The sequence below is a fragment of the Sciurus vulgaris genome (genome assembly GCF_902686455.1).
Source record: "Sciurus vulgaris genome assembly, chromosome: 3".
Taxonomy (NCBI): Eukaryota; Metazoa; Chordata; class Mammalia; order Rodentia; family Sciuridae; genus Sciurus; species Sciurus vulgaris.
The window spans coordinates 104118120-104140451 of NC_136463.1; the positions used below are offsets into that span (position 1 = coordinate 104118120).

Consider the following 22332-nt stretch of genomic DNA (forward strand, 5'->3'; position numbering starts at 1 on the left):
ACATAATCTAAGGGAGCAATTTTTTTCTGGTGTGTACATTTAGTTTTTTCAACCGCTTTTATTGAAAAGATTGTCCTTCTGCCATTGAATGATCTTGACAACTTATCAAAAATTATTTTGATTATATCCGCAAGGATTTCCCTCTGAGCTCTCTACTCTCTTCCATTGGTCTGTGTGCCTGTTTGTATGCCAGGACCACATTGTTGGTTTTTCTTTTTATCTTTCTTTCTTTCTTTTTTTTTTTTTTTGGTACTGTGGATTGAACCAAGGGGCATTTTAACCACTGAGCCACATCCCCAGCTCTTTTTTGTATTTTTAAATTTACAGACAGGGACTCACTAAATTGCTGAGGCTGGTGTTGAACTCGCGATGCTCTTGCTTCAGCCTCCCAAGCTGCTGGAATTACAGGGGTGTGCCACCCTGCCCAGCTATTGTTGTTGTTTTCTTTTTTTGTGGTAATGTCTCACTGTGCTACTGGGGCTGGCCTCCAACTCCTGGCCTCAGGTGATCCTCCTGCCTCAGCCTCTGAGTGTCAGGGACTCTAGGCCTGTGCCACCATTCCAGGCCTTACATTATTTTGGTTATTGTAGCTTTGTGGTGATTTTTGAAATCAGTTGGTGTGAGACTTCCAACTTTGTTCTTGTTTTTCAATATTATTTTGGTATTTTAGGATCCCTTGAGATTCCTTATGAATTTGAGGGTATATTTTTCCATTTCTATAAAAATATTATTGAGATTTTGATAAAGGTTTTTAATTGAATCTGTAGATTGCTTTGGGAGGTATTGACATCTTAAAAATATTAAATCTTTTAACCAATGAATATGGGATGTGTTTCATTTATTTGTGTCTTTAATATCTCTTTAGCAATAGTTTTTAGTTTGCAGGCTAAAACTTGCATTTTCTTTTCTTTTTTTCTTTCTTTTCTTTTTTTGGATACCAGGGGTTGAATTTAGGAGCACTTGACCACTGAGCCACATTCCCAGCCCTATTTTGTATTTCATTTAGAGACAGGGTCTCACTGAATTGCTTAGCACCTTGTTTTTGCTGAGGCTAGCTTTGAACTCACAGTCCTCCTGCCTCAGCCTCCTGAGCTGCTGGGATTATAGGTGTGTGCCACTGCACCTGGCCAAATCTTTCATTTTCTTAGTTAAGTTTGGTCTTAAGTATTTTATCTTTTTTTTTTTTTTGGCTATTATGTTCTTAATTTCCTTTTTAGATATTTTGCTGTTAGTATATAGAAATACAACTGATTTTTGCACATTGATTTTGTTTCCTGCAATGTTGCTGAAATTATTATTTATGACATTTTTAAAAATGGAATCGTTAGGGTTTTCCACATATAATCTGGTAAGATGCTTTTGAGAAATAATTGCTGATGAGGTTTGAATGAACAGTTTGCTGCTGAGGTCTCTGTGTCTGCTGGTGGACAAAGACCAGAGGCGGAACAGCTTTTTATTTCAAGTACCCCATCCTAATGAGGCATATTTAATCTTTGAGACCTTCTGTGCACTTAGCATGGGTTATAGAAGTGTATGTCTTAATCCTTCCTTAAGAAAGTCCTAATCCTTCCTTAAGACAGCTTATGATATTCCCGATAAGGCCAGGCTTACACATATGACCAAGGCAGAATACATCAGGTACTAAGTCTGAGGAATTTAAAGTGAGCCAGGGAGGAGGCTGTGAGCTTCTTGGAGAGTCAGGTGAGGAGGATGTTGGAGGATGGGGTTTCAAGCAGAGCTGGAAAATCTGTTCTTTCAAACTGATGACCAAAATTTGTAGATGAATTTCTTTGCTAGTTGAAGACATTTTAAATCTTTCATTTCTAGAATGAGCATTGTTTTTCAGAAGAAACTGTCGTCTCAGAGGATTTCTAAAATTGTCTGGACTTACTTCAGAGAAATGGAGTGGGTTAGGCGTGATTTTCTGTGCTTTTAAAAGCAAGGTTTGCTACCTATGTTCATGAGTTCTTTGCAGAGCAGTAAACTATTTTCCTTTTCAGACATGAATGAACACAGCTCTAGAAGTCACAGTATCTTCCTGATTAATATTAAACAAGAGAATGTAGAGACTGAAAAAAAACTCAGTGGGAAGCTTTATTTGGTTGATTTGGCTGGGAGCGAAAAGGTAATTGCTTCTTTATTTGTATTATCTATAATTCTCCGTCATTTGCTTCAGTGTGCAATGGTATAATTTTTGTGCCTCTGAATTCCCTGGTTTTAAAGAGCTTTTAAAGTTTCCCAGGTTGAGCCAAGGTGTTATTAAATCCAACCTTTGTTTTCCTGCTCTTTCCTTTCTGGTCTTGAAGTCCCCCGTTTGTGTCACAGGCAGGTGTGTCAAATGCTCTCTCTGATTTATGCCTGTTGGGTCCCCGATGACGACACTGGGCAAGCATGGGTCTGAACGTAGCCTGGCAAAAAGCGGCTGCGCAGATGTGGGAGGGACCAGACGCCTGAGGACAGGAAAGATTCTCCTGAGGAACCAGACGCAGATGCCGGGAAAGGGCTTTGCCATTGGAGGGTGGCAGCCCTGACTGTGCATGTTTCATTTGCTGACAGGAGATCTGGACCCTGGCGCTGACCCTGGCCCCCTGTTCTCCTGGTAGCACCCTGAACTGAGTGTCTGACATGGGTGGTTTTGGGTCCTTCAGGTTATGAGGACTGTGGTCAGGCTTAGCCACAAACTCTGACAGTACTTTGCTTTCGTCCGGACCCTCTCTTGCCACCTGTATTCTGATCCTAACCCTCCCAGGGCCACAGTCCAGCGTCTGTAACCTGGATCTAGCCAGGATTTCTAGCCTCCAAGCCTTCCTCCATGGCAGAGTGGCAGCTCCTGCTGCCACACCCTGGCTGCTGCACAGACTCACTTGGGTAGCATCACATAGCCAGGTGCACAATGCCCTTCCCCCATCATCAGTGACATAAGCTTGTGGTCCCCATCAGGACAAGCCCTGAGGCTTGGTCAGTCTCCCTCATTGGACAGTTGACCCCCACGTGCTGCATCACACCACAGAGTTCCTGTACTTCCAGTAATGGCGACCAACAGGCCTGTAAGTGATGTAGCTTGTGGCTGCTTGGGTTGCCCTTTCATTTGCATTTGTAAAACCATGTACATAAAACCATCTGGATGTTCCTGGTTGGAATCTGAAAATTTACTGGTGTGGCTGGTAATTTGGGTAAGCAGACATCCATCAGTATGGTAGTAATGGAGCAGTTCTAGAGTGACCATGACTTTACTGCCATTCCAGGTGTGGGTCCAGACAAAGAGCTGAGTGGCCCCTTCACTCTTGCTGAGTGCAGTGATGAGTATTTAGGACCTAAGTACTCCTGAAATCTGCCTCCTAGTAGCTGGCAGATCTGAGTGGAGGCCTGTCTCTGCAGTGTTGGTTGTTATTGCTAATGATATTTATGGGATGTTTTAAAATGTCCTTATAGTTTCTTTCGTTCACATCTGTTTCCCTTTGCCCTAAATGTGTCCATGTGAGTTTGGTGTGAATTTTTAGAACAGGACTCTGGATTTTAGTTCCCATCTCCCTAAATGGCTTTCTTCCCTTAGGCTGGCAGTTTGGCATCTCTGAAGCTCAGTTTCCTTGTCTGTAAAGGAAGGTGATGGATAGTACTTGCCTTGTGTATTTTGGGGAGTTAAGATGCTCAAATATGAAAGTACCCTAAAATCCACAGTATGAGGCTGTTATCATTTGTGACCCATCAGGTACACTATTGCTCTGACTGTAAGCAGAGGCGTCCACACACACAATTCCAGGAGAGATGAGAATCTGTCCTATTTGAATGAACATGCATTCACCTGTATCTTAGGGGTTTCTCCTTTATTGTAATTGACATCCATCTTTGTGAGGTTTGAAATTATTTCTCCTCTTTCCTTCAGAGAGCAGCTGCTCACCCTGCATCATTTGTCCAGGCAACAGAGACATGAATCATGTTGAGTTCCTTTTTTTTTTTTTGCAGCATCTATAAACTGCTCTCTACCCAGAGCAAATACTGTAAATATAAAATTACCAGCAATAACACAGCAGAGGAGATACTGTGCATGGGCCCTCTGGCTGCAGAGGAAATAAAGACAAATTTACAATGTAATGCACACTTCCTTGACTTTTGTGCCTCTCTGACTTGCATTGCTTTTTGGACATTGTTTCTTTTCCTTTCCCTTTTCTTTGCTATGGAAGGAACAGAATTGGGATGACCTTGTCCACTACCTGCTGGTCCTTTGCCTGAATTCAGGGCTCATAATGTACATTTCCCCTACTCTCCCTCTCACTGTGACTCAGGACAGAATTTTCTCTCAGTGCTTCCGTCTGGACATCCTCTGGTGTGGAGGCTATGTCTTAGTCTCCCAGGGCTGAGCTTACCCATGGTGACAGCACTTCTGGAGCCTGGTTTCCCTGGATGGATGTCCCCCGGGGAAGCATCTGCAGCTCTCCCACTTGAGGCATTTCAGCCATTCCACTAAAACCTAATTGAGAGGAAAATGACAGCAGGAGAGACCAAATCCCCAGCCTCATGCTCCAGGGATGGTTTTATCAATGTGCTTCTTACTTACCTCTGTTTTTCCTTTCTTTCTAGGAGGGCCTCCCCCTTTGCCCTCGTGTGAACTTCAAATCTCTGCTTTGTGCTTTTGCTGTCCTGTGCAGCTCACTGCTTTTTCTTCTCTCTGGTAGGTCAGCAAAACTGGTGCAGAGGGAGCTGTACTTGATGAAGCTAAAAACATCAATAAGTCTCTGTCCGCCCTTGGAAATGTGATCTCTGCCTTGGCAGAAGGGACAGTAAGTGATCCTGCTTCATCTATTAAATACTATTACCAGAAGTTGCCTTTGGGTTTCCATGTTCTCTTTGCCACACACCCCAGAGAGTCATTTGTTTTCCTGTTTGGAAAAGACAGAAGGAATCCTGGCTGTGGACTCCTGTTGCTGGGAGATCCAGTCCATTAAAAAGTGTGAATGGTGATGCTGATTTCCTATGGGCATTCTAAACTTTGGCAAGATCCAGGGACCTGGCCGCAAATCCTTATTTCACACATGTTTCTAAGTTCAGTGTCTACATTCCCAGCTTGCTTGCTTGCTTCTGTGTCTTTTCCTTTCAAAGAGCTGTCAAAACCAATACTAATTATTTTCCTGAACAGAAAACACACGTGCCATACCGGGACAGCAAGATGACTCGGATTCTCCAGGACTCTCTGGGTGGGAACTGTAGAACCACCATCGTCATTTGCTGTTCTCCCTCTGTCTTCAATGAGGCTGAGACCAAGTCCACGCTGATGTTTGGACAGAGGTGCGTGTGGTCTCTCGGGACTTGTGCTCTGAGCTGGCTCTTAAGTCTTAGCCTCGAGTGGTGCGGACTCGGGTTAGTGTGTAACAATGTGAGGGGGCAAGGAGTTACTAAATTGCATCTAGCAGTTAATCTGTAAACTTGAGGCATAATTTATTGAAGCCAAAGGAATAATTATGTTTTTAAGTAATGGGCAGAAATATACCAGTCAAAATTATGGTGTTTAAAAATATAAAACACCCAAATTTATTGTAGATCCGAATTGGTGATAAAGCTGAGTATCACTTTTGTTCTTTGTGGAATCTAAGTCTAAATTAGGTCCGTATGATTTCTAGTGTATAAATCTCAAGATTGATAACCACTTTAACTCCAATAGTTAGAATCCATTGCAAAGGTCCTAATAATAATAAATAAATCAGAAACATAAATGAATATAGAGTAGCAGCATAAATAGAGAAGGGAAGGACTTCACACTTACCCTGAGAGTAAGAGGGACAGAGTGTATGCTGAGGAAGAGGCTGGCAGCAACAATCTTCTGACGTTCAAAATGCCCAGACGAGCATTAATCTCTGTAGAGTGTAGGTGGGCAGCCGGGAAGAGTCAGTGATCTCAAAGCAACTTCACGTGTAGGTTGGGTTCTTTCCTTCCTATCCTTACAAGCCATTTTCTTTTCACTCAACCCCTCCTCTGACCAAGGCTGACCTCCTTCAGGCCTGTTTCCTCAGTTCCAGTGTCCAGGACTCATCCTCTCAGCTGGGTTCCTCGGGGTTAGCTCCCTGAGTGTTTGTGACACTGCTGATTTGGATGATCTGAGCATCTTTTGTGCTCAGGGGCTGAGCCTGAGGGTGGATCTACAGTCCTGTGATCTTTAGATAACTTAACGTTTCTCTGTGGGACTTGGCTGCCTCATTCTTAAGCGGATGTCCCTGGTGCTCCTGCCTTCCTGCTGGGGGAGTGTGTTGTGTGGTTATGCCTGAGAAATGGTTTCAGATGCTAGAAAAAGGACAGAGGGGGTGGGCATTCTGTAGGGGAGATTATTATGACTGTTTAAACTGCATTAAGCCCCAGCCATTTCCTGAGCCCTCAATAGAACACAGAATTACACAGTTGTGGCACCTGTGGGATGTCTAAATAAATAATAATTACATTGAAATGTTGTAGAATTAATATGTCTTTTAAACTGGATTTGGGACCTTTATTTCCTCCCAAATGACTTCCTTGATTAGACAAATGCTTAGGTCAGTGGGATTGTGGTAGGATAACACTTAACTTTGCTCAAGGGTCTCAGGATACCTATAAATCAGCTTCTGCTTATGAGAAGCATAGAGTGTATCCTGCTTCTGCCCCCCTTTTCCACACAGCATCTTGGACTTGAGCTTTAACAGTTTCCTCTAAAGACATGTTTGAGCAAACCAGCTCCAAATGCATTTATGAAGGAATTATTTCTTTTAAAAAATCCTCACCTATAAATCAAAACTATTCTGGATCTTTGTAAGCCAGGGTCCCCCTGGGGTCCTGGGCTTTCTGACTGAAAGCTTTCTGACTGTTAGTGGGTATTTGCTTCTGTGTATTGGAAGCATATTAAGTTTCACTTCAAGTGATTACTGTCTTTCTTCTGATCTTAGGCCATCAGTAGCAGCATCATTATCATTAACACATTTTTTTTAGTGTCAAATACATGTTAGACATGTCAAAATCCTCCTAGCACTTCTTGCAGGTAGGCATTATCTCACCTTTGTACAGAGGATGAAATTGAGGCTTTCAAAGCCATTATCTATCTTACCTGAGACCACCCAGCCAGTAAATGACTAAACATGTAGCAGGTCCTAGGATGCTGACTGCATTATTTGATCTACAACGTCTCACATGTGGATACCTTGATCAGGAAACTTTATATGAGTCAGTTTTTCATTGTTATAACAAAATGCTTGAGGCTGGGTACCTTATAAAGAAAAGAAGTTTATTTAAGCTATTAGTTTTGGAGGTTCAAGGACATGGTACTGTCATCAGCCTGGCTCTTGTGAGGCTGTCATGACTGACCCTACTAAACTGACAATAGTCTGTGTGAGAAGGAGAGATCATGTGATGAGACAGAGAGCCAGAGAGGCTGGGGAGGGACCAGACTTGCTTTTTAATAATGACCCTCTTGTGAGAACTACCCAGGGTTTCATGGAAACTACCTCATTTCCTTTTGAGGATAGCAATGCTGGTAACCCATGACCTTGTATCAGGTTCCATTTCTTACTGAAGGTTTCACTATTTCTTACCCCACACTGAGGACCAAACTCCAACCACACTGAGCACCCCTGGGGGACATGCTCAAACCATATCTGAACCAGGGCATCCTGGATGAGTGCTCTGCAATGACTGAGCAGAGCCCTCTGGTTTAGTGAACCCAGTTTTGAAGCTAAGTGCTGCCATTGACCATTCTCTTATTTCCTTCTCTCTGAGCCTCAGGTCTTCTCACCTATAGAAGGGGTCATAATAATGCCTCCTTCTGAGGATTTTTGAGAGGGTTATATAAGTTTCTTCAGTTTTCACCCTGAATAATGCTAGCAAGTTCCCCTTTTCTCTGTTGTAAACAGTCTGACAGTATTGAGGTTTGGGAAGGTCATGGCAACGGGTGAGAGTAGGCTGGATGTGATGTACTATATGGGACAGCAAGGTAATAGAAGGGACAGGAAAATTAAAATTACATTTCTGGAATAAATGAATCAAAGAAAATTTGCTTATAACTTAGCAATCCTGGAAATATAAAATAATACCAGCAATTTTCCAGAAATAGGCTGCTCGAATTCTTTTATCAGCTATCTAGATTCTGAGTGGCATGGCAGCAGGGAATGAATTTGTCAGTGGTATCAGTTTTCCAAATGGTGGTTTAGAGTGATGAATGCACAGTAGGTATCCTGTAAATAATGCTCCTCAAATGAACCAACAGAAGAACCCAAAGCTTGTTACACGTGTGGGATTCCTCGCTGAACTGTAATGCCCTGCGCTCAGGAGTTGGGTTGGTTTGGATCTGGTTTACTTTCCATTCTTCAGTTAGAAATGTGTGAGATTTTTTTCCCCTTCCCTCTATTCCTAAGTTAGTTAATTGATTCTTTAAGGACACCAAACTCCTCCATGGGCCTATATCTGCTTTATGGTTAAAAATACTCATTGAACCCAATTACACAGCAGACACGTGTCTGAACATCGGATTAGACATGGTATCTGATAGCTAATGAGATTAAGCACTTTGAACTCAGAAAAGCTTCCAGACACATCCCAAATTCAGTGTAACAAGGGTTCATCATTTCTGTTGCAGGAGTGGCCAAACCTTAGGATGGTATAAGTTTTCTCAGTTATTCCTAGGTGGTTCTTTCAAGGACATGAGGAAAATGTGCATTTTTTTGCTAGGCTGGACTGTGTTGATGCTCTGAAAAAAACAATAGTGTGTGCTTTGAAGCTGTAAAAACAAGGTGGAGCTGCAGGTGCCTGAGGGCCACCTACGTCCCCCTGCTGGCCTGACTTTGGGATGTATTCTAGATTAGGTGCTGAAACATAAAGGGAAAGATTCACAGTTTCCGCCTCTGGTGTCACTGTTGATTTTTGGCCCTTTCGTTTGGTCAGGTTTGTCCCTTTGGTCCCCTGAGTGCCCAGCACTGTGCTAATGAAGAGGCAGAAGCTGCCTTCTATAGCTCAGAGAACTTTAAGCCAGTTGAGGCAGCAACACTTAAATTCCCAGGTGGTTGAGAGTCAAAAAAACAGGCTCAAATTGGAGCAATTTCATTGAATTTTTTTTTTCTATCTGGCCCCCAGCTTTTTATTCTTCAGTCTTTAATTACTCTTCTAAAGTAATTTTACAGCACTATTTGGAAAAGATATTTTTAAGTTTTAGAAGTGGGAACTCAAATCAGCCAATTATCTTGGAAGACTATTTCATGTTCCCTGGTTTGGGGTGGTGTTGAAGGGAGGGGAGCCCCGAGGGGCAGGCCAAACAGCTCAGGAAGACCTGAGTCAGCAGATCTTTGACACCAAGAGTTCTGAATGATCCAGAATGGATAATTCACTGCCTTTATTTGTATGTCGATTGTGGAAGAATTGATAACTTAGGAAAATAGTCTTTTCCTGTTGTGCACAGTTTAAAAAAATATCATGCCATCATTTTAATTGTGGCACCTGCCATTTTAGTGGCAACTGGATTAGGCAGAGCCTGAATAGAGTGCATGCAAAATTTGTGTCGCAAGAGCATGGGAACAAATTACCTGCAAAGGTGGGGTGAGCACTTTGGCCAAGGCACACCCTTCACTATATTTTTGACATAAAACCAAAAAATGCTAAATCCTCCCTGCTGGAGGACCTGCTGCTGAGATGCCAACAGGGTTAAATTTTGCTCTGCAGGGAGGGAAGAACTGGATGCTAATGAGAGGCTAACTCCTCATCCATGTCATTAATATTTTAATTTCTCCTTCCTGACCCTCCTCCCTCACAGGCAGGGAAATGGCTCCCCAGGAGCTGGGAAGGTGCTTTGGAGTAGTGGGTTTCCTGAAGGTTTAGGTGGGACTGGGGGACTGGGACTCAGAGTAGATTAGAAGGTGTGATGTTATTTTTACATGTCAGCTTGGCTAGGCTATAGTGCTCAGTTATTTAATCAAACAATAGTCTGGCTGTTGCTACAAAGTTACTTTGTAGCTGTGTACAATTAGTGAATGTATACAATGCCTAAAGTATGTTGCCCTGGATAATGAGGGTGGCTCTCATCCAACCAGCTGAAGGTCTTAAGAGCAAGAATCCAGGCTTCCCAGAGAAGACATTCTGCTTAGGGCTGTAACACATCTCCTGGCTAAGTGTTCAGACTGCTGACTTTCAGACCCACTGTGCTCTACAATCATGTGGACCAAGATAATTGGGTGATTCAAGTTCCTAGTTTTTCTTTGCCTTGTCTCCCTTCCTTCCTTCCTTCGTTCCTTTCTTCCTTCCTTCCTTCCTTCCTTCCTTCCTTCCTTCCTTCCTTCCTTCCTTCCTTCCTTCCTTCCTTCCTTCCTTCCTTCCTTCCTTCCTTCCTTCCTTCCTTCCTTCCTTCCTTCGTTCCTTTCTTCCTTCCTTCCTTCCTTCCTTCCTTCCTTCCTTCCTTCCTTCCTTCCTTCGTTCCTTTCTTCCTTCCTTCCTTCGTTCCTTCCTTCCTTCCTTCCTTCTTTCATTTCTTCCTTCCTTCTTGTTAGGGTTAGGGATTGAACCCAGAGTGCTTTACCACTACAATAAATCCCCAGCACTTTTTAGTTTTTTGTTTTGAGATAAGTCCTTGCTAAGTAGCTGAGACTGGCCTCTAACTTGTGATTCTCCTGCTTAGCCTCCCAAGTCACTGGGATTACAGGCACACACAGTTTCTTTAAATAAATAAATAAGAGGAAGATCTATTTTGCATATATAATAGAATATATATACATGTATGTGTGTGTATGTATATATACATAATAGAACACATAATCTTTCTCTCTCTTTGTCCCTCCTGTTGGCTCTGTTTCTCTGGAGAACCCTGACTGATAGACAAGGATGCTGGATGCCCCCTCCTATCTCACAGACGTCTCTCTCAGTCTCTCTCTCTCAAGCACACCATTTACGGGGCATAATCATCCATTACAGATTATTCTATGTGTTGAAGGGGTTAGGATGTCTGGAGCTCCTTATTCAAATGCTCATCCTCTCCCGAACACCTGGAGAGCAAAGGAAGACGCTAAAACATGAAGTAAGGAGGTACCAAGAACAAACATCTCCCTGGTTCTCCCAAGGAGGCCAAAATAATTAGCATAAACTCCAGCGACAGACAGTGCACCCATCATTTAGAACTGACAATGGCCAGGAAATATGAATAGAGGAAGGAAGCCACTGGGGAAAATAGGTGTGGATGATGGGACTCAGAGTGTTCTGAGCTAGTGGTTGTAGGTCTTCCCCTTCGTTTGATGAAGGCTTTGTTCAAGTGCCAAATTATGAGGATGCCTTCAGAGTATCAGGTATGGGTTCTTAGCTTGGGCTGATGAGGAAAGTGAAATTAATTGTCCCCTAAAAGGGATCATCAAGAAGCAATCCAATAACAATCTCTAAGACCAACCAAGAGTTGCGACCAAAGGAAATGGACACTATCAATCCACTTAGAAGTCTGCGCATGTGCCTCTAAATGTGTGAATTGCAAATTGAATGGTAGAGGGACTCAGTGGTGCTGCAGCGGAATATGTCCAAGGGAATCTTTTCTGAGTCCTGCATTGAGGTGGAAGGAGTACTGTGGCCTCTGTTCTTTTTCCACTGTGGTTAATCTACCTTCTCCAAGGGGGGTTAACATTCATTAGCTTTGAGGTCTTTTATAAACTTGACCTTTGTTACCTCCTGAGGGGAAAAGGATTTTTATATGTGGGCCAGCCCAGATCATATATTACTGAAGTGTTGGGTGACTCTAAAGTAAGCCAAAACACAGAGAAACTGCAAAACAGGTGCCTTGATAATGGCATCCTCAGTTAGGCTCATTCTGCTAGTGGATTTTGTTGTTAGGGTAAACTCCAGATTGAGTTAAGGCTCTTCCCTGGGTAGCCTTTCGTTAGGACTTAGTGTCTACTGTGGGGCCTAACTTGCGGAGTAGGCATTTATATCTGTACATGCTTTGGGGGCTCTTGTTAAAACCCTGAGCGGTTTTAGAAATGAAGAACCAAGTCATTTTTGTGCTTCTTAGTGAATGATTAGGTCACTTTGGGTTAATCAGATGGTATATAGTTTGAGCATTAAAGATAGTGAATGAGTAGGAAGTGGTTAGAATAGTGGTTGGAATACTTCCAGTGGATCATTGCCTGGGTTTTCCCTTTCAAAGAGATAAGGTCCCAGCACTTCCTGGCTGGATGGCATCTCTATTGCTTTACAGTCTGCAGGATGGTGTTTTGGGCAACAGTGGTCCCCTGAGGTTATGTCACCTAATGCTCGTAGCTATCTTAGTTTGGGTAAACACGCTCGGATATTTGTACCACCATGAAATTGCCTACTGAGGCATTGTGTCTTGGCATTAAGCAACACATGACTATATATCTTCAGCTGCACAAAATTATAAAGCCTGCCTTAAGAGCATTTCTTACTTTCTGCTCTCTTGTTGGTTTTATGTTGTCTTGTGCACTACCTGAAATTCTTTGAAGAAGCAGACTGAGCAGTAAAGGCACAGGCACATGTGTGGGCCTGCATATAAGCCCTGTATACGTTCACATGCGCTCTTGTACCCAGGGTCCCTGTCCACTCACTGTCTCTGTACAGTACAATTTACTGTGATTACATTCAACAAATATGTGGAAAACACCAAGATAACAGAGCCAGGAATTGAAAGCCTTTAAAAAATTTTCTTTTGTAGTTGTAGATGGACAGTATGACTTTATTTTACGTATTTATTTTTATGCAGTCCTAAGGATCCAGCCCAAGGCCTCACACCTGTTAGACCAGCACTGTCTTGAACACAGCCCAGTCCATAAAAACCTTTGCCATGCTTTAAAGTGTACAAAACAAGAAATCAAACAGCGGACCACTGTGTAACTACATGGATGGCATATAGCTGAATGTTCAGGAAGCAGGGAAGCACATTTTCAGTGGCAAAATTAGGTAGGAGCTAATAATGATCAATAGCGTCTTATTCTCTAAATTTGCTAAAGTTCATGGTAAAAAGAAAAAGCAGTGGTAGATATTCTTCATCCTTTTGCTCCAGGTCTTCTTGGAAAAGAGGGAATGATACCCTCTTTATTCCACTTCACAAGATTGTTTTCAACATCCTAGACAGGAGAATGTTTGTTCTATTAAAAAAACCCCTCTGGGCACAGAAATTCAATCTCTTTCTTAGTAACTAGTTTATTTGACGATCTGGAAATTCTTATATCTGATATGATTCCTTTCTATAGCAGTTTATTTTTCTTAACTCATTTTTATTGAATATAATATACATATTACAAAAGCATCAAGTGTACAATTTACAAACTTTTATGTGTACATACATTTGTAACTGCTGATCAGTGTCTCAGAAGTCTCTTTTTTGCATTCTCTTAACCTATATCCAATTCTCAAGAGTAATTGTCATCTTGACTTGGATCAACATGGATTGGTATTGTCTCTGACCTTTATATAAATGAGATCACACAGTACTGTTTGTATCTGGCTTCTTTCATGCACCATTATATCTGAAAAACCCATCAAAATTGTTAGGTGTAGTTATTTAATACAGTTATCTAGCATGTATGTATTTTACAGTTTGAATATAGCATGCATATATTTGTTTTGTTGGTAGAAATTTGAATGCTTTCATTTGGGGGCTGCTGTAAATCAACTTTGACCCTGGTCATCATGCCTTTAGGTGAACATACATCCTCATTTCTGTTGGGTAAGAATGGGATTCTTGGGAAATGGGGTGTAAGGTGTTCAGCTTTTATAGATACTACCAAACACTTTTTCAAAATGATAGTAATAATCCACACTGTCTTTAGCAGTAATTCAATGTTACGGTTATTGCCCTTCTTTGCCAACAGTTGGCATTTTAAAGTAGTTTAAAAAATAAAAATGCTAGTGGATGTGTAAAGGTATCTGTAGTTTTACTTGCATTTCTCTGATAGTTGTTGATATTAAGCACCTTTTTTGCTATGGGTTTTTTTTTTTTTTTTTCACTTCTTTTACGAAGTTCCTATTCAAGTTTGCTAGATTTTTCTTATTGATTTATAGGAGGTGTTCTGGGCAAGTCTTTTGTCAGGTATATGTATTTCATATATCTTTTACCATTTTACAACTTGCCTTTTAACTCTCTTAATGGTGACTCTTAATGAAGAGAGGCTTTTAATTTTAATGAAGTTAAATTTATTTTTGTTTTATGTGCTCTTTAAGAAGTCTTTGCCTACCCCAAGGTCTTAAAGTCATTCTCCTCTATTTTCTTCTAGAAGCTTTATTATTTTACCCTACGGTCCATCTGGAATAGAATTTTTTAATATGGCACTGGTTTGGAAGGACTGTCCTTTCCCCCATCCTGTATGGTGCCTTCGTCATAAATCAGATGACTGTGTATCTATTTCTAAACAATCTATTCTGTGTCTACGCCAAAGTTTCTATATAATCAGTTTTAATTACTGTGGCTTTGTAAGTATTGATATTCAGTCCTTATCTTTGATCTTCCAAAATTATCCTTTCTATTCTTGGCTTTTTCATTTCTACTATAAATTTTAGAACCAACTTGCCAATTTTCCGTACACCTATACACATACACACACACCCTTCTAGAATTTAGGGGTACATTATTTTAAATCTGTAAAGCAATTATCAGAGCATTGGCTTCTTTCCCTGTCAGCCTGAGCTGATGCCTTCGTTCATATTCTTCCTTTGGAGGATAGAAAGGCCTGCTGCTCTGCTCCACTGGAGCTGACTGAAGTCTCGGGATACAGTGAGATATGTTTTCTCACTGTTTGTGTTCCAGGTGGGAGTTGGGTTGCACACCTACTCCTCTGAATCTTCTCTTTACCATCTCTGTGCTGCTCTGTGCCTTGGGAAGGTGACTGGTTTGGATCACTGCAAATGGGCTCTTTTGCCTTTGGCTTCCAGTTAGGTTCAGTCACTGGGAAGCTACCTGGACAGATCATCAGAAGAAGAGTGTGAGGTTAGGGGGCTTCATTCTGTGCCCTCCAACCAAGGCTGTTACAGTTCCCACCAAGCAACCTTGCTCTTCTGACTCCTGCCTCTGGCCCCTTCAGCATAAGTGTGATAATGTTTCCTCCCACATTATCACATTATTTCCCAGTACCTTTTAATAACTTTGTTAAACTCTCTCCAAATAATGCAGTTTCAGCAGGTCATCTGTTTCCTGATTACTACGGAAGTAGAAGATAAAGAATGTTCTGAGCAGCTTTTAGAAGAGCTCAGAGAATGAAAACCAGTTGCACCAGTGACGCCCTTGTGGGGTCTACTGGCAACATGTACCTCTGGCTGAGACTGCCTGGGCATAGCATAGAAGCTCAGCCTTGCTCTTTCTGGTATCATTTGGAATCATTAAGTGACACTTGATGATTTAAAAAGTAAGATTAGTAGTCTCAAAGTGCACCCGTAAATGACAACAGTGTTTTAGCCTGAGTTGTTTTTCACTCTCTGACTTACTAAGTTGCTAATGGATGCTACAGTGTTTGTGCTCCAGTCTGAGAAATATCCCCAGCACTGCCTGAGGATGTTCGAAGACAAGGTGAGAGTGTCAAGCTGAAACAGTCTTTAAAGTAGTAATAAAATTGCTGCTATTTGAAAAATTAGAATTGAAACATTTCTGGGGACAGCAGCCTCAAGCTACTGTGAATGAGAGAGAATTATACTAATTCTTCAGTGAGTCTTATATTGAAGTCCTTAAACTCTTCTTTTGACAGTTGGGTTATTTAGTTGTCTGCTTTAGAAATTAATTTTTGGAATGACATCTGTAGCGCGGGTAATGAGTACTGCTGAATTTCTTGCACTGAAATAGAAATCATGTCCGGAATGTCATTTGTTGACAGCAGTAATTAACCTGGATCACACATCAGATCATACAGGCAAATATGATAGTACAAGGACAGTTTGGAGTTTAAAATGAAAATGTCAATAGCAAGTAAAAGAGGTTGTCACATAGTTTTAAATGAAGTTTTGCCTTTTTAAAAAGATAAGTAGTAAGTAGAATTCTGCCATGATTAACTTACACTTTAGTGGGCAGGCCTCCTTATGTGTTCGTGTCTGTGCGTGCCTAAGTAAATTGTGTTTTTTGGCTTCATGATCACTAGTGCATCTCTCACCAGCTGCTCCCTCACGTTATTGTCCAGCTACCACTTGTGGGGCATCACATCTCCACCGGCCATATACCCTAGAAGATCACAGACCCTCTAATACTACAAGTAGCAAAACGGTGCCATTAGACATGTCTGTCCCCATGTTATTTTTTAAAAATTGTCTTAAACTGGAAAATACAAATAAAAATCTCTCAATTTCTGACTTTTTTTCTTTTTAAAATTTTGTTCTAATTGGTTATATATGACAGTAGAACACATTTTGAGACATTGTACACAATTGGAGTATAACTTCTCATTCCTCTGGCTGTACATGGTGCTGAGTCACACCAGTAGTGTAATCATACATGTATACAGGGGAATAATGTCTGCCTCATTCTACTGTCCTTCCCATCCTTACCACCCCACCTCTCCCCTCATTCCCCTCTGTAATCCAAAGTTAATTTCTGACTTTTTTTTAAATAGATGATCTGAGAGTAGTGGGTCCTTCATTCTGGCATGGTGATAAATGGTTGTGATGGGCATGTGCTCAGTTGGGAGCCACGGTTGTCACCTGGCCAGCTTCACTTGGTTATGTGACTCAACCAACCTGTGAGGCATGTGTTGATGTGTGTTCAACACATTAGGGATGGTTCCAGGCACCAGATGGGAATAAGAGAAATAACTGATGTTTCCTCACTTATCTTTGGAATAAGTAGCCTCAAGCTCCAACAGGCCAGAGAACTTGTCCATTTGTCTCAGTATATACCCAGTCTTTCCTAAATGTTTGTTGAATTGAAAGGAAGCTCTACCTGGGAAGATGAATCTGACAGTGACATGCATGATGCTTAAAGGGGTGGCTGAGTGCTGGAGAAAGACAATAACCTTAGTAGGGCTGAGGATACAGAATGAGGTGCTGGCAGGGAGAATGCAGTAAGGGACGACATTGAATGACAATGCAAAGAAAAATCTGTTGGGTTAAAAGACTGGTGGGATGTGCAGGAGAGAGGAAAGGATGAGTCTGGAACGGAAGGAGCAGCAGTGCCATTAATTCAGCGAGGAGGGTGGTGGGTGAAAGTGACAGGATCCCTCTGTCTCTTCCAGTCCCAATCATTGGACCTGAAAGGCTTAGTTGTATTGGTTCAGTAAATACTAGTAGCCATACTCAGGATTTTCCTCTAATGTTTTTAATCCCAGAGCTAAGACCATAAAGAATACAGTCTCTGTGAACCTTGAATTGACAGCAGAAGAATGGAAGAAGAAATATGAAAAAGAGAAAGAGAAGAACAAGACTTTGAAGAATGTCATTCAGCATCTGGAGATGGAGCTGAACAGGTGGAGGAATGGTAAGGAGGAATGGCGAGGAAGGAGGGGGCCAAGGGTATGTTTTCTCTTTCCCACAACTGCTGGCCTGCTGGGAGGCACTTGGGAAAGGGCATGATGGGGGGGTTGATTCTGTGGGAACAGCCTCTGCGAGCGAGCAGATATTTTCTTATTTCTTACCACAGAGCCCACCTCCATCCTGTCAGTTGGCTGGTACACATTGTGAGTAAGGCTAGGTGACGATTGGCAGGGTTGGCCTGATCTGTTTCCAGTGAGACACCCTGACTTGCTGCCTGTCACTCTCTGGTAGGCCTTTCTGACGGGGGCAGTGCCTGAGATTTTGTGGCTCAGATTGCTTTGGACTAAATAAAAATTTTCCTCTCTGATGAGTCATATCATTACTTTGGGGTTAAAAGCCACCACTGGCAAATGCTTGCCTTTTTTTGCTTGACTCATCATCATGCTCTTCTTTATCAAGGGCAGAAACAGAGGGGAAAGAAGCCGGCCTGTGCTAAGATGGAGTCTTTTTTCGTGACCAGTTTTCCTTTTCCTCCAAAACATTCTCTTTGGTTTGTTCTACTGGGAGAAAATATCTCAGAGAGCTGACGTGCACTGGGTGGGTGGGTTGTGGGTGAAGCGTTAAGAGGGGTTTCCAGATCCAAGTGCAGACAGGTTATTTTAGTGATTTTTAGCATTGCAATGGAGGTTAGAAAGGAAGGTTTTTTTTTTTTTTTTTTTTTTTTTTTAAACTGAAAGAAGGCAGGTTGGTGTGTGTGTGTGCAGGGAGATGGCAGATGGTTGGAAGTTTTCCCTCAGACCCTCTGCTGTCGTCACCAGCATTTATTTCAGGCACTACAGCAGACCTGAGCTCTGGGTACGTCGGAGCCTAGGGGCTGTTGTGCAGGATCAGGAGGTACTGAGCCTGTTTGTAACTGCAGAGCAAGCAGCAGATCGTCTTATGGTTATATGTTTGCTTCTGCTTTCTGCTAGTAAGGATGCGGTGTCAGTGAGCTGCTGTTTAGTCGAAAAACAATTACGTGGCAAACGAGGATTCAGGAAAGGATCAAAAAATGACCTACTAGCCTAAATAATGGACTGCTTCTCTTTTTAGGAGAGTTTCTAGCTGCACATGTGTTTTGAAAGCTGCTAGAATAATTGAATAATTCAGCACCTGGGGCTGGTGGATGATTCCTTGCAGTGTGGCAGGAGTAGGAGAGTGGGGAGAGGTAGAAGGGAAAATGGGGAGTGGCCCTATGAGGTTTTGTTCTATTTTTGGAATACTCTGGGGTCAGTTCTCTGTTGGATGACTTGGGACATCAGTACAGCCTTTTGGTAAAGTGTTGGGCAACTGGCCTTAGAAACATTGTCACCTGGGCAGTTAACCTGGTTATTTTTCACTCTTTCCCATGTCTTGCCAAACTCTCACAGTGCCATTTGCCCCAGTGCTGCCTGGGGATCTGCCTCAGCCTTGGTGTGCCTGGCTCCCCAGTGCCCAGCATCTTTCGGGTGCTCTACCCTGTTTTTGGCCTCTCCGCTCTGCATCATCCTAACTAGTATCCCACTTAATCTGCACTGCAGATCTACTCAGAAACTTACCATTTTTGGTGCTTTTTGGTGAGATCCTATAAGTTACATAATTTCGGAAAAGGAAAGCATGATTTCTGGCACATAATAGACCTGCAGTAAAGGTCTGTTAAGTAAATGCATGCTTAATGAGGGTGCTGGAGATTAGAGAGGGTGGGCCATTGGATGCGATCTCTATTCTGAGTGGAAATCACCATCAGTAGACATGTTATGATGGTATGTGGTGCATTTCAAGAAGGGAAAGTACATTTAGCCAGGAGTTGTTACACTGGGGTCTGACCAAGACTGAGAAGCCCATGTGGGCTTCCACAAATAAGCAGTATAGAGAATAGATCTGAGAGAAACAGCAGTTAGCTGGCTGAAACAGGAGGTGTTAGGTGGGTGGGGGGTGTGGGTAGAGGGAGCCAAATTTATAACGGTCTTGATGGGGAGGGCCAGTGGGGACACAGGGGGCGCACTGGTCTGAGGAGACCTTGGAGGGGTAGGTGGTGGTGTTCCCAGAAAAGAGTTGTCCTGGATCTTGGAAGCAGTGAAAAGCCATTCAGGGTATTAAGCTGCAGAATATATGAAAAGATTTGAGTTTTCGAAGCTCCATTGGTTGTGTTGGGGAATGGACTAGGAGTGGGCAGAGAAGGAACTGAGGTGGTCTTCCAGGGGTGAGATGATGGCAGTTGAATTGAGAGGTATGGCAGTGGAAGGGAGAGAAATGCATGGACTCAAGAGATATTTAGGAGGAAGTTAGCAGGGATTGGTGGGGATTGGCTCCAGGCCCACTGTGAGTGCACAACTATCTCAAACATTCACAGCACGTCATGCAATGTGCCAGTGGACTTCACACACACAAACCAAGCCAGAGTTTTTGTTATGTTCCCAGGGCTGGGTGTCGAATTCTCAAGCAAGTAGCCCTTAGGTGCTGACTGGTTAGATGGCTCCCTCCAAGGGGACTCAGTCTCTGGTAGAGCCAGGGACTTAACTGGAGGAGCTGGACTCTAGAGTTCATGCTATTTCTATTGCTGGTGTTGCCTGTACACAGAGCTAGATAGTGATTTGTGTGCAGGCCAGTGAGATGAGTGTGAAAAGTACCACCCCAAAGAAAGAAGAGATGGGAAGCTCTTTGGTGTCCTCATAGCCAAAGTCATGAGGGTGTGACTGATGTGTATAAATTAGAAAGGTGAGATAAGGGAGTACAGGAGACACAGTACCCTCCACTCAAGCCAGAGTGGCAGGATATTGCCAACTCTCTTTTGAAATTTGACACACACTTTGGTTTTAAACTTGTAGGAAGCCACTCATTTCCCTTACAATTTTTTGGGTTTTGATGTTTCTACACTGGGGTCTGAAAAGTAATGGGAGCCTTCCAGTTGTGTGCCCTCTCACTGGGAAAGAGGTGTCTTTTCCTGCATGGTGCATTCATTATTTAAAAGTTTCCCCATTACACTGCCATCTGTGAGAGCTAGGAAGGAGTACAGTGGAGTGTGTGCCTGTGTGTGTGTGCCTTTTCCTACTTGCTATCATAGATCATGAGGCAGCAATACAGGGAGGAGGGAGTCAGTTGCAGGTCAGGCGTGGGCAGAGAATGTAAAAAAGGAAAGGAAACTTGTCTGATCCAATGGGCAGTGATGAACTGTGCCGGGGAGGGGTAGGCACTGCCCATGTGAAATACTATCCTATCGCGTGCCTAGAGGCTGGTCTCTGCCTCTCTCCCCACCCCCACCTCCACCTGTACCAATTTTGCACCCTTATAGCTTGATGGGTGTGATAGATTGTGTCCTCCCAAAATTCATGTTGAAATCCTAACCCCTAAGGTGTTAACACTGGGAAATGAGGTCTTTGAGAGGTGACTCTTTCCTGAGATTTAGGGCCCTTATAAGAGTCCCGAGAGACCGTGCTTCTCTGTTCTCTGGTATGTGAACATTCAATGAGAAGATGCCACTTGAAAGTCTGGAAGAGGGCCTTCACCAGAACCTGACCGTGCTGGCGCTCTGCTCTCAGATCTCCAGCTCCTGAATTGTGAGAATCATTTCTGGTATTTAAAAGCCCCCAGTGCCTTGGTTCTCAGACCAGGGCTTTTGACCCAAAGCATATATTCTGCACAAGCCTGAATTCATTCCTGACATTGCCTTAAGGCAGGATATCTCTGGGCATGTGCATTTTGGCTTAAGGAGAGGACACACCCTGCTTTCGTAAAGGCAGTCTTGACCTTTATGCCACTGGCCTGGTTTAATTCTGCAGTGAACCAGTTAAAAAGTCCTTGGGTTGCAAGCAATAGGAATTGACCCTATCCCAGCTTAAGCAAAAAGAGTCTGCATTAGAAGGACAGGGGCGAGTCACAAAATCTGAAGAATAGCTGAGGAGCCAGCTTGACAGGTGGAAGGAAACTGGGACTGGTACACATCAGAAGGTCCCATAGGGGCCAGACCACAGCTGGAATGAATCCTCTCCAGCCTTTTTTATTTCCCACGCTTGTATTATAATGTTGGCAAACCAGAAACCCTGGATAGGAGTGGGAATTCTGTGCTTGGTGGCGGCTTGGCTGGGGAAGGAGAGCACTTTGATAAATTGTCTGATGGAGACTACATGCAATCCTTAGAAGGAGGTTGAGGTGCTGCTATGAAAATGGATGTTGAGTGGCTGAAAAAAAAAACAAATGGCCACTGTAATTTGCTAGGAACATACTGTGGGCCAGAATTAATCACTAGTCTTTCGTCAGACATAGAGGCTCTGTTGGCACTTGAACCTCTTGGAAATGTGCTCACCTACTTTCTTAAGGAACAGATAGATGGGGTGAGGCAGTTGCCAGAAAATAGACTTCTCTTTTTAAAGCTCAATTACTTTGTTGGTTATATGTGTGGGAAGGATTTGAACAATCCTATACATAGAGATAGATTTAGATAGTGGATTCAGAGTGAATTACGGCTTCCTGGTCATCCCTGTCTCCCCTCCATTCATCAAGAAAACTCTTTTTTAAAAAAGTATGTATTTTTAAGTTGTTGATGGACACAATACCTTCATTTTATTTATATGTGGTACTGAGGATCCAACCCAGTGCCTCACATGCGCTAGGCATGTGGTCCACCACTGAGCCACAACCTCAGCCCTCAGGAAAACTCTTGACAGGAAGATGGGGAGGAAGGGCTGAAGGCTAGGGTCACGATGTTCAGAAGAGGCTGGATCCATCATTCCCATGGCTGCCAAGTCAGACTTTACGCATGCTCACCTCTGATACTTTGAATTTTGTATTAAAAAAAAAAAAAAAAGGAGGAACTTTTTATTAGAAATTTAAGTCAGAAAAAGAAGGACCTGAAAATTCAGGAGAGCAGGGAAATGATCTGACAATCTGGTGTATCTGCAGAGTCTCTTCTCTTGAATAATTAAATATAAGATTAAATAA

General features: G+C 42.7%; 1 protein-coding gene across 1 annotated transcript in view; it reads left to right on the top strand.

The window, feature by feature from the left end:
• The window catches only part of KIF5C (kinesin family member 5C), a 185408-nt gene that overhangs the window by 106984 nt on the left and 56092 nt on the right, over positions 1-22332 (top strand). Inside the window, exons 8-11 of the mRNA XM_079134394.1 lie at positions 2001-2125; positions 4674-4778; positions 5135-5283; positions 17232-17380. Of these exons, the coding sequence (XP_078990520.1) occupies positions 2001-2125; positions 4674-4778; positions 5135-5283; positions 17232-17380 (528 nt within the window). The remainder of the gene's footprint in view (positions 1-2000; positions 2126-4673; positions 4779-5134; positions 5284-17231; positions 17381-22332) is intronic.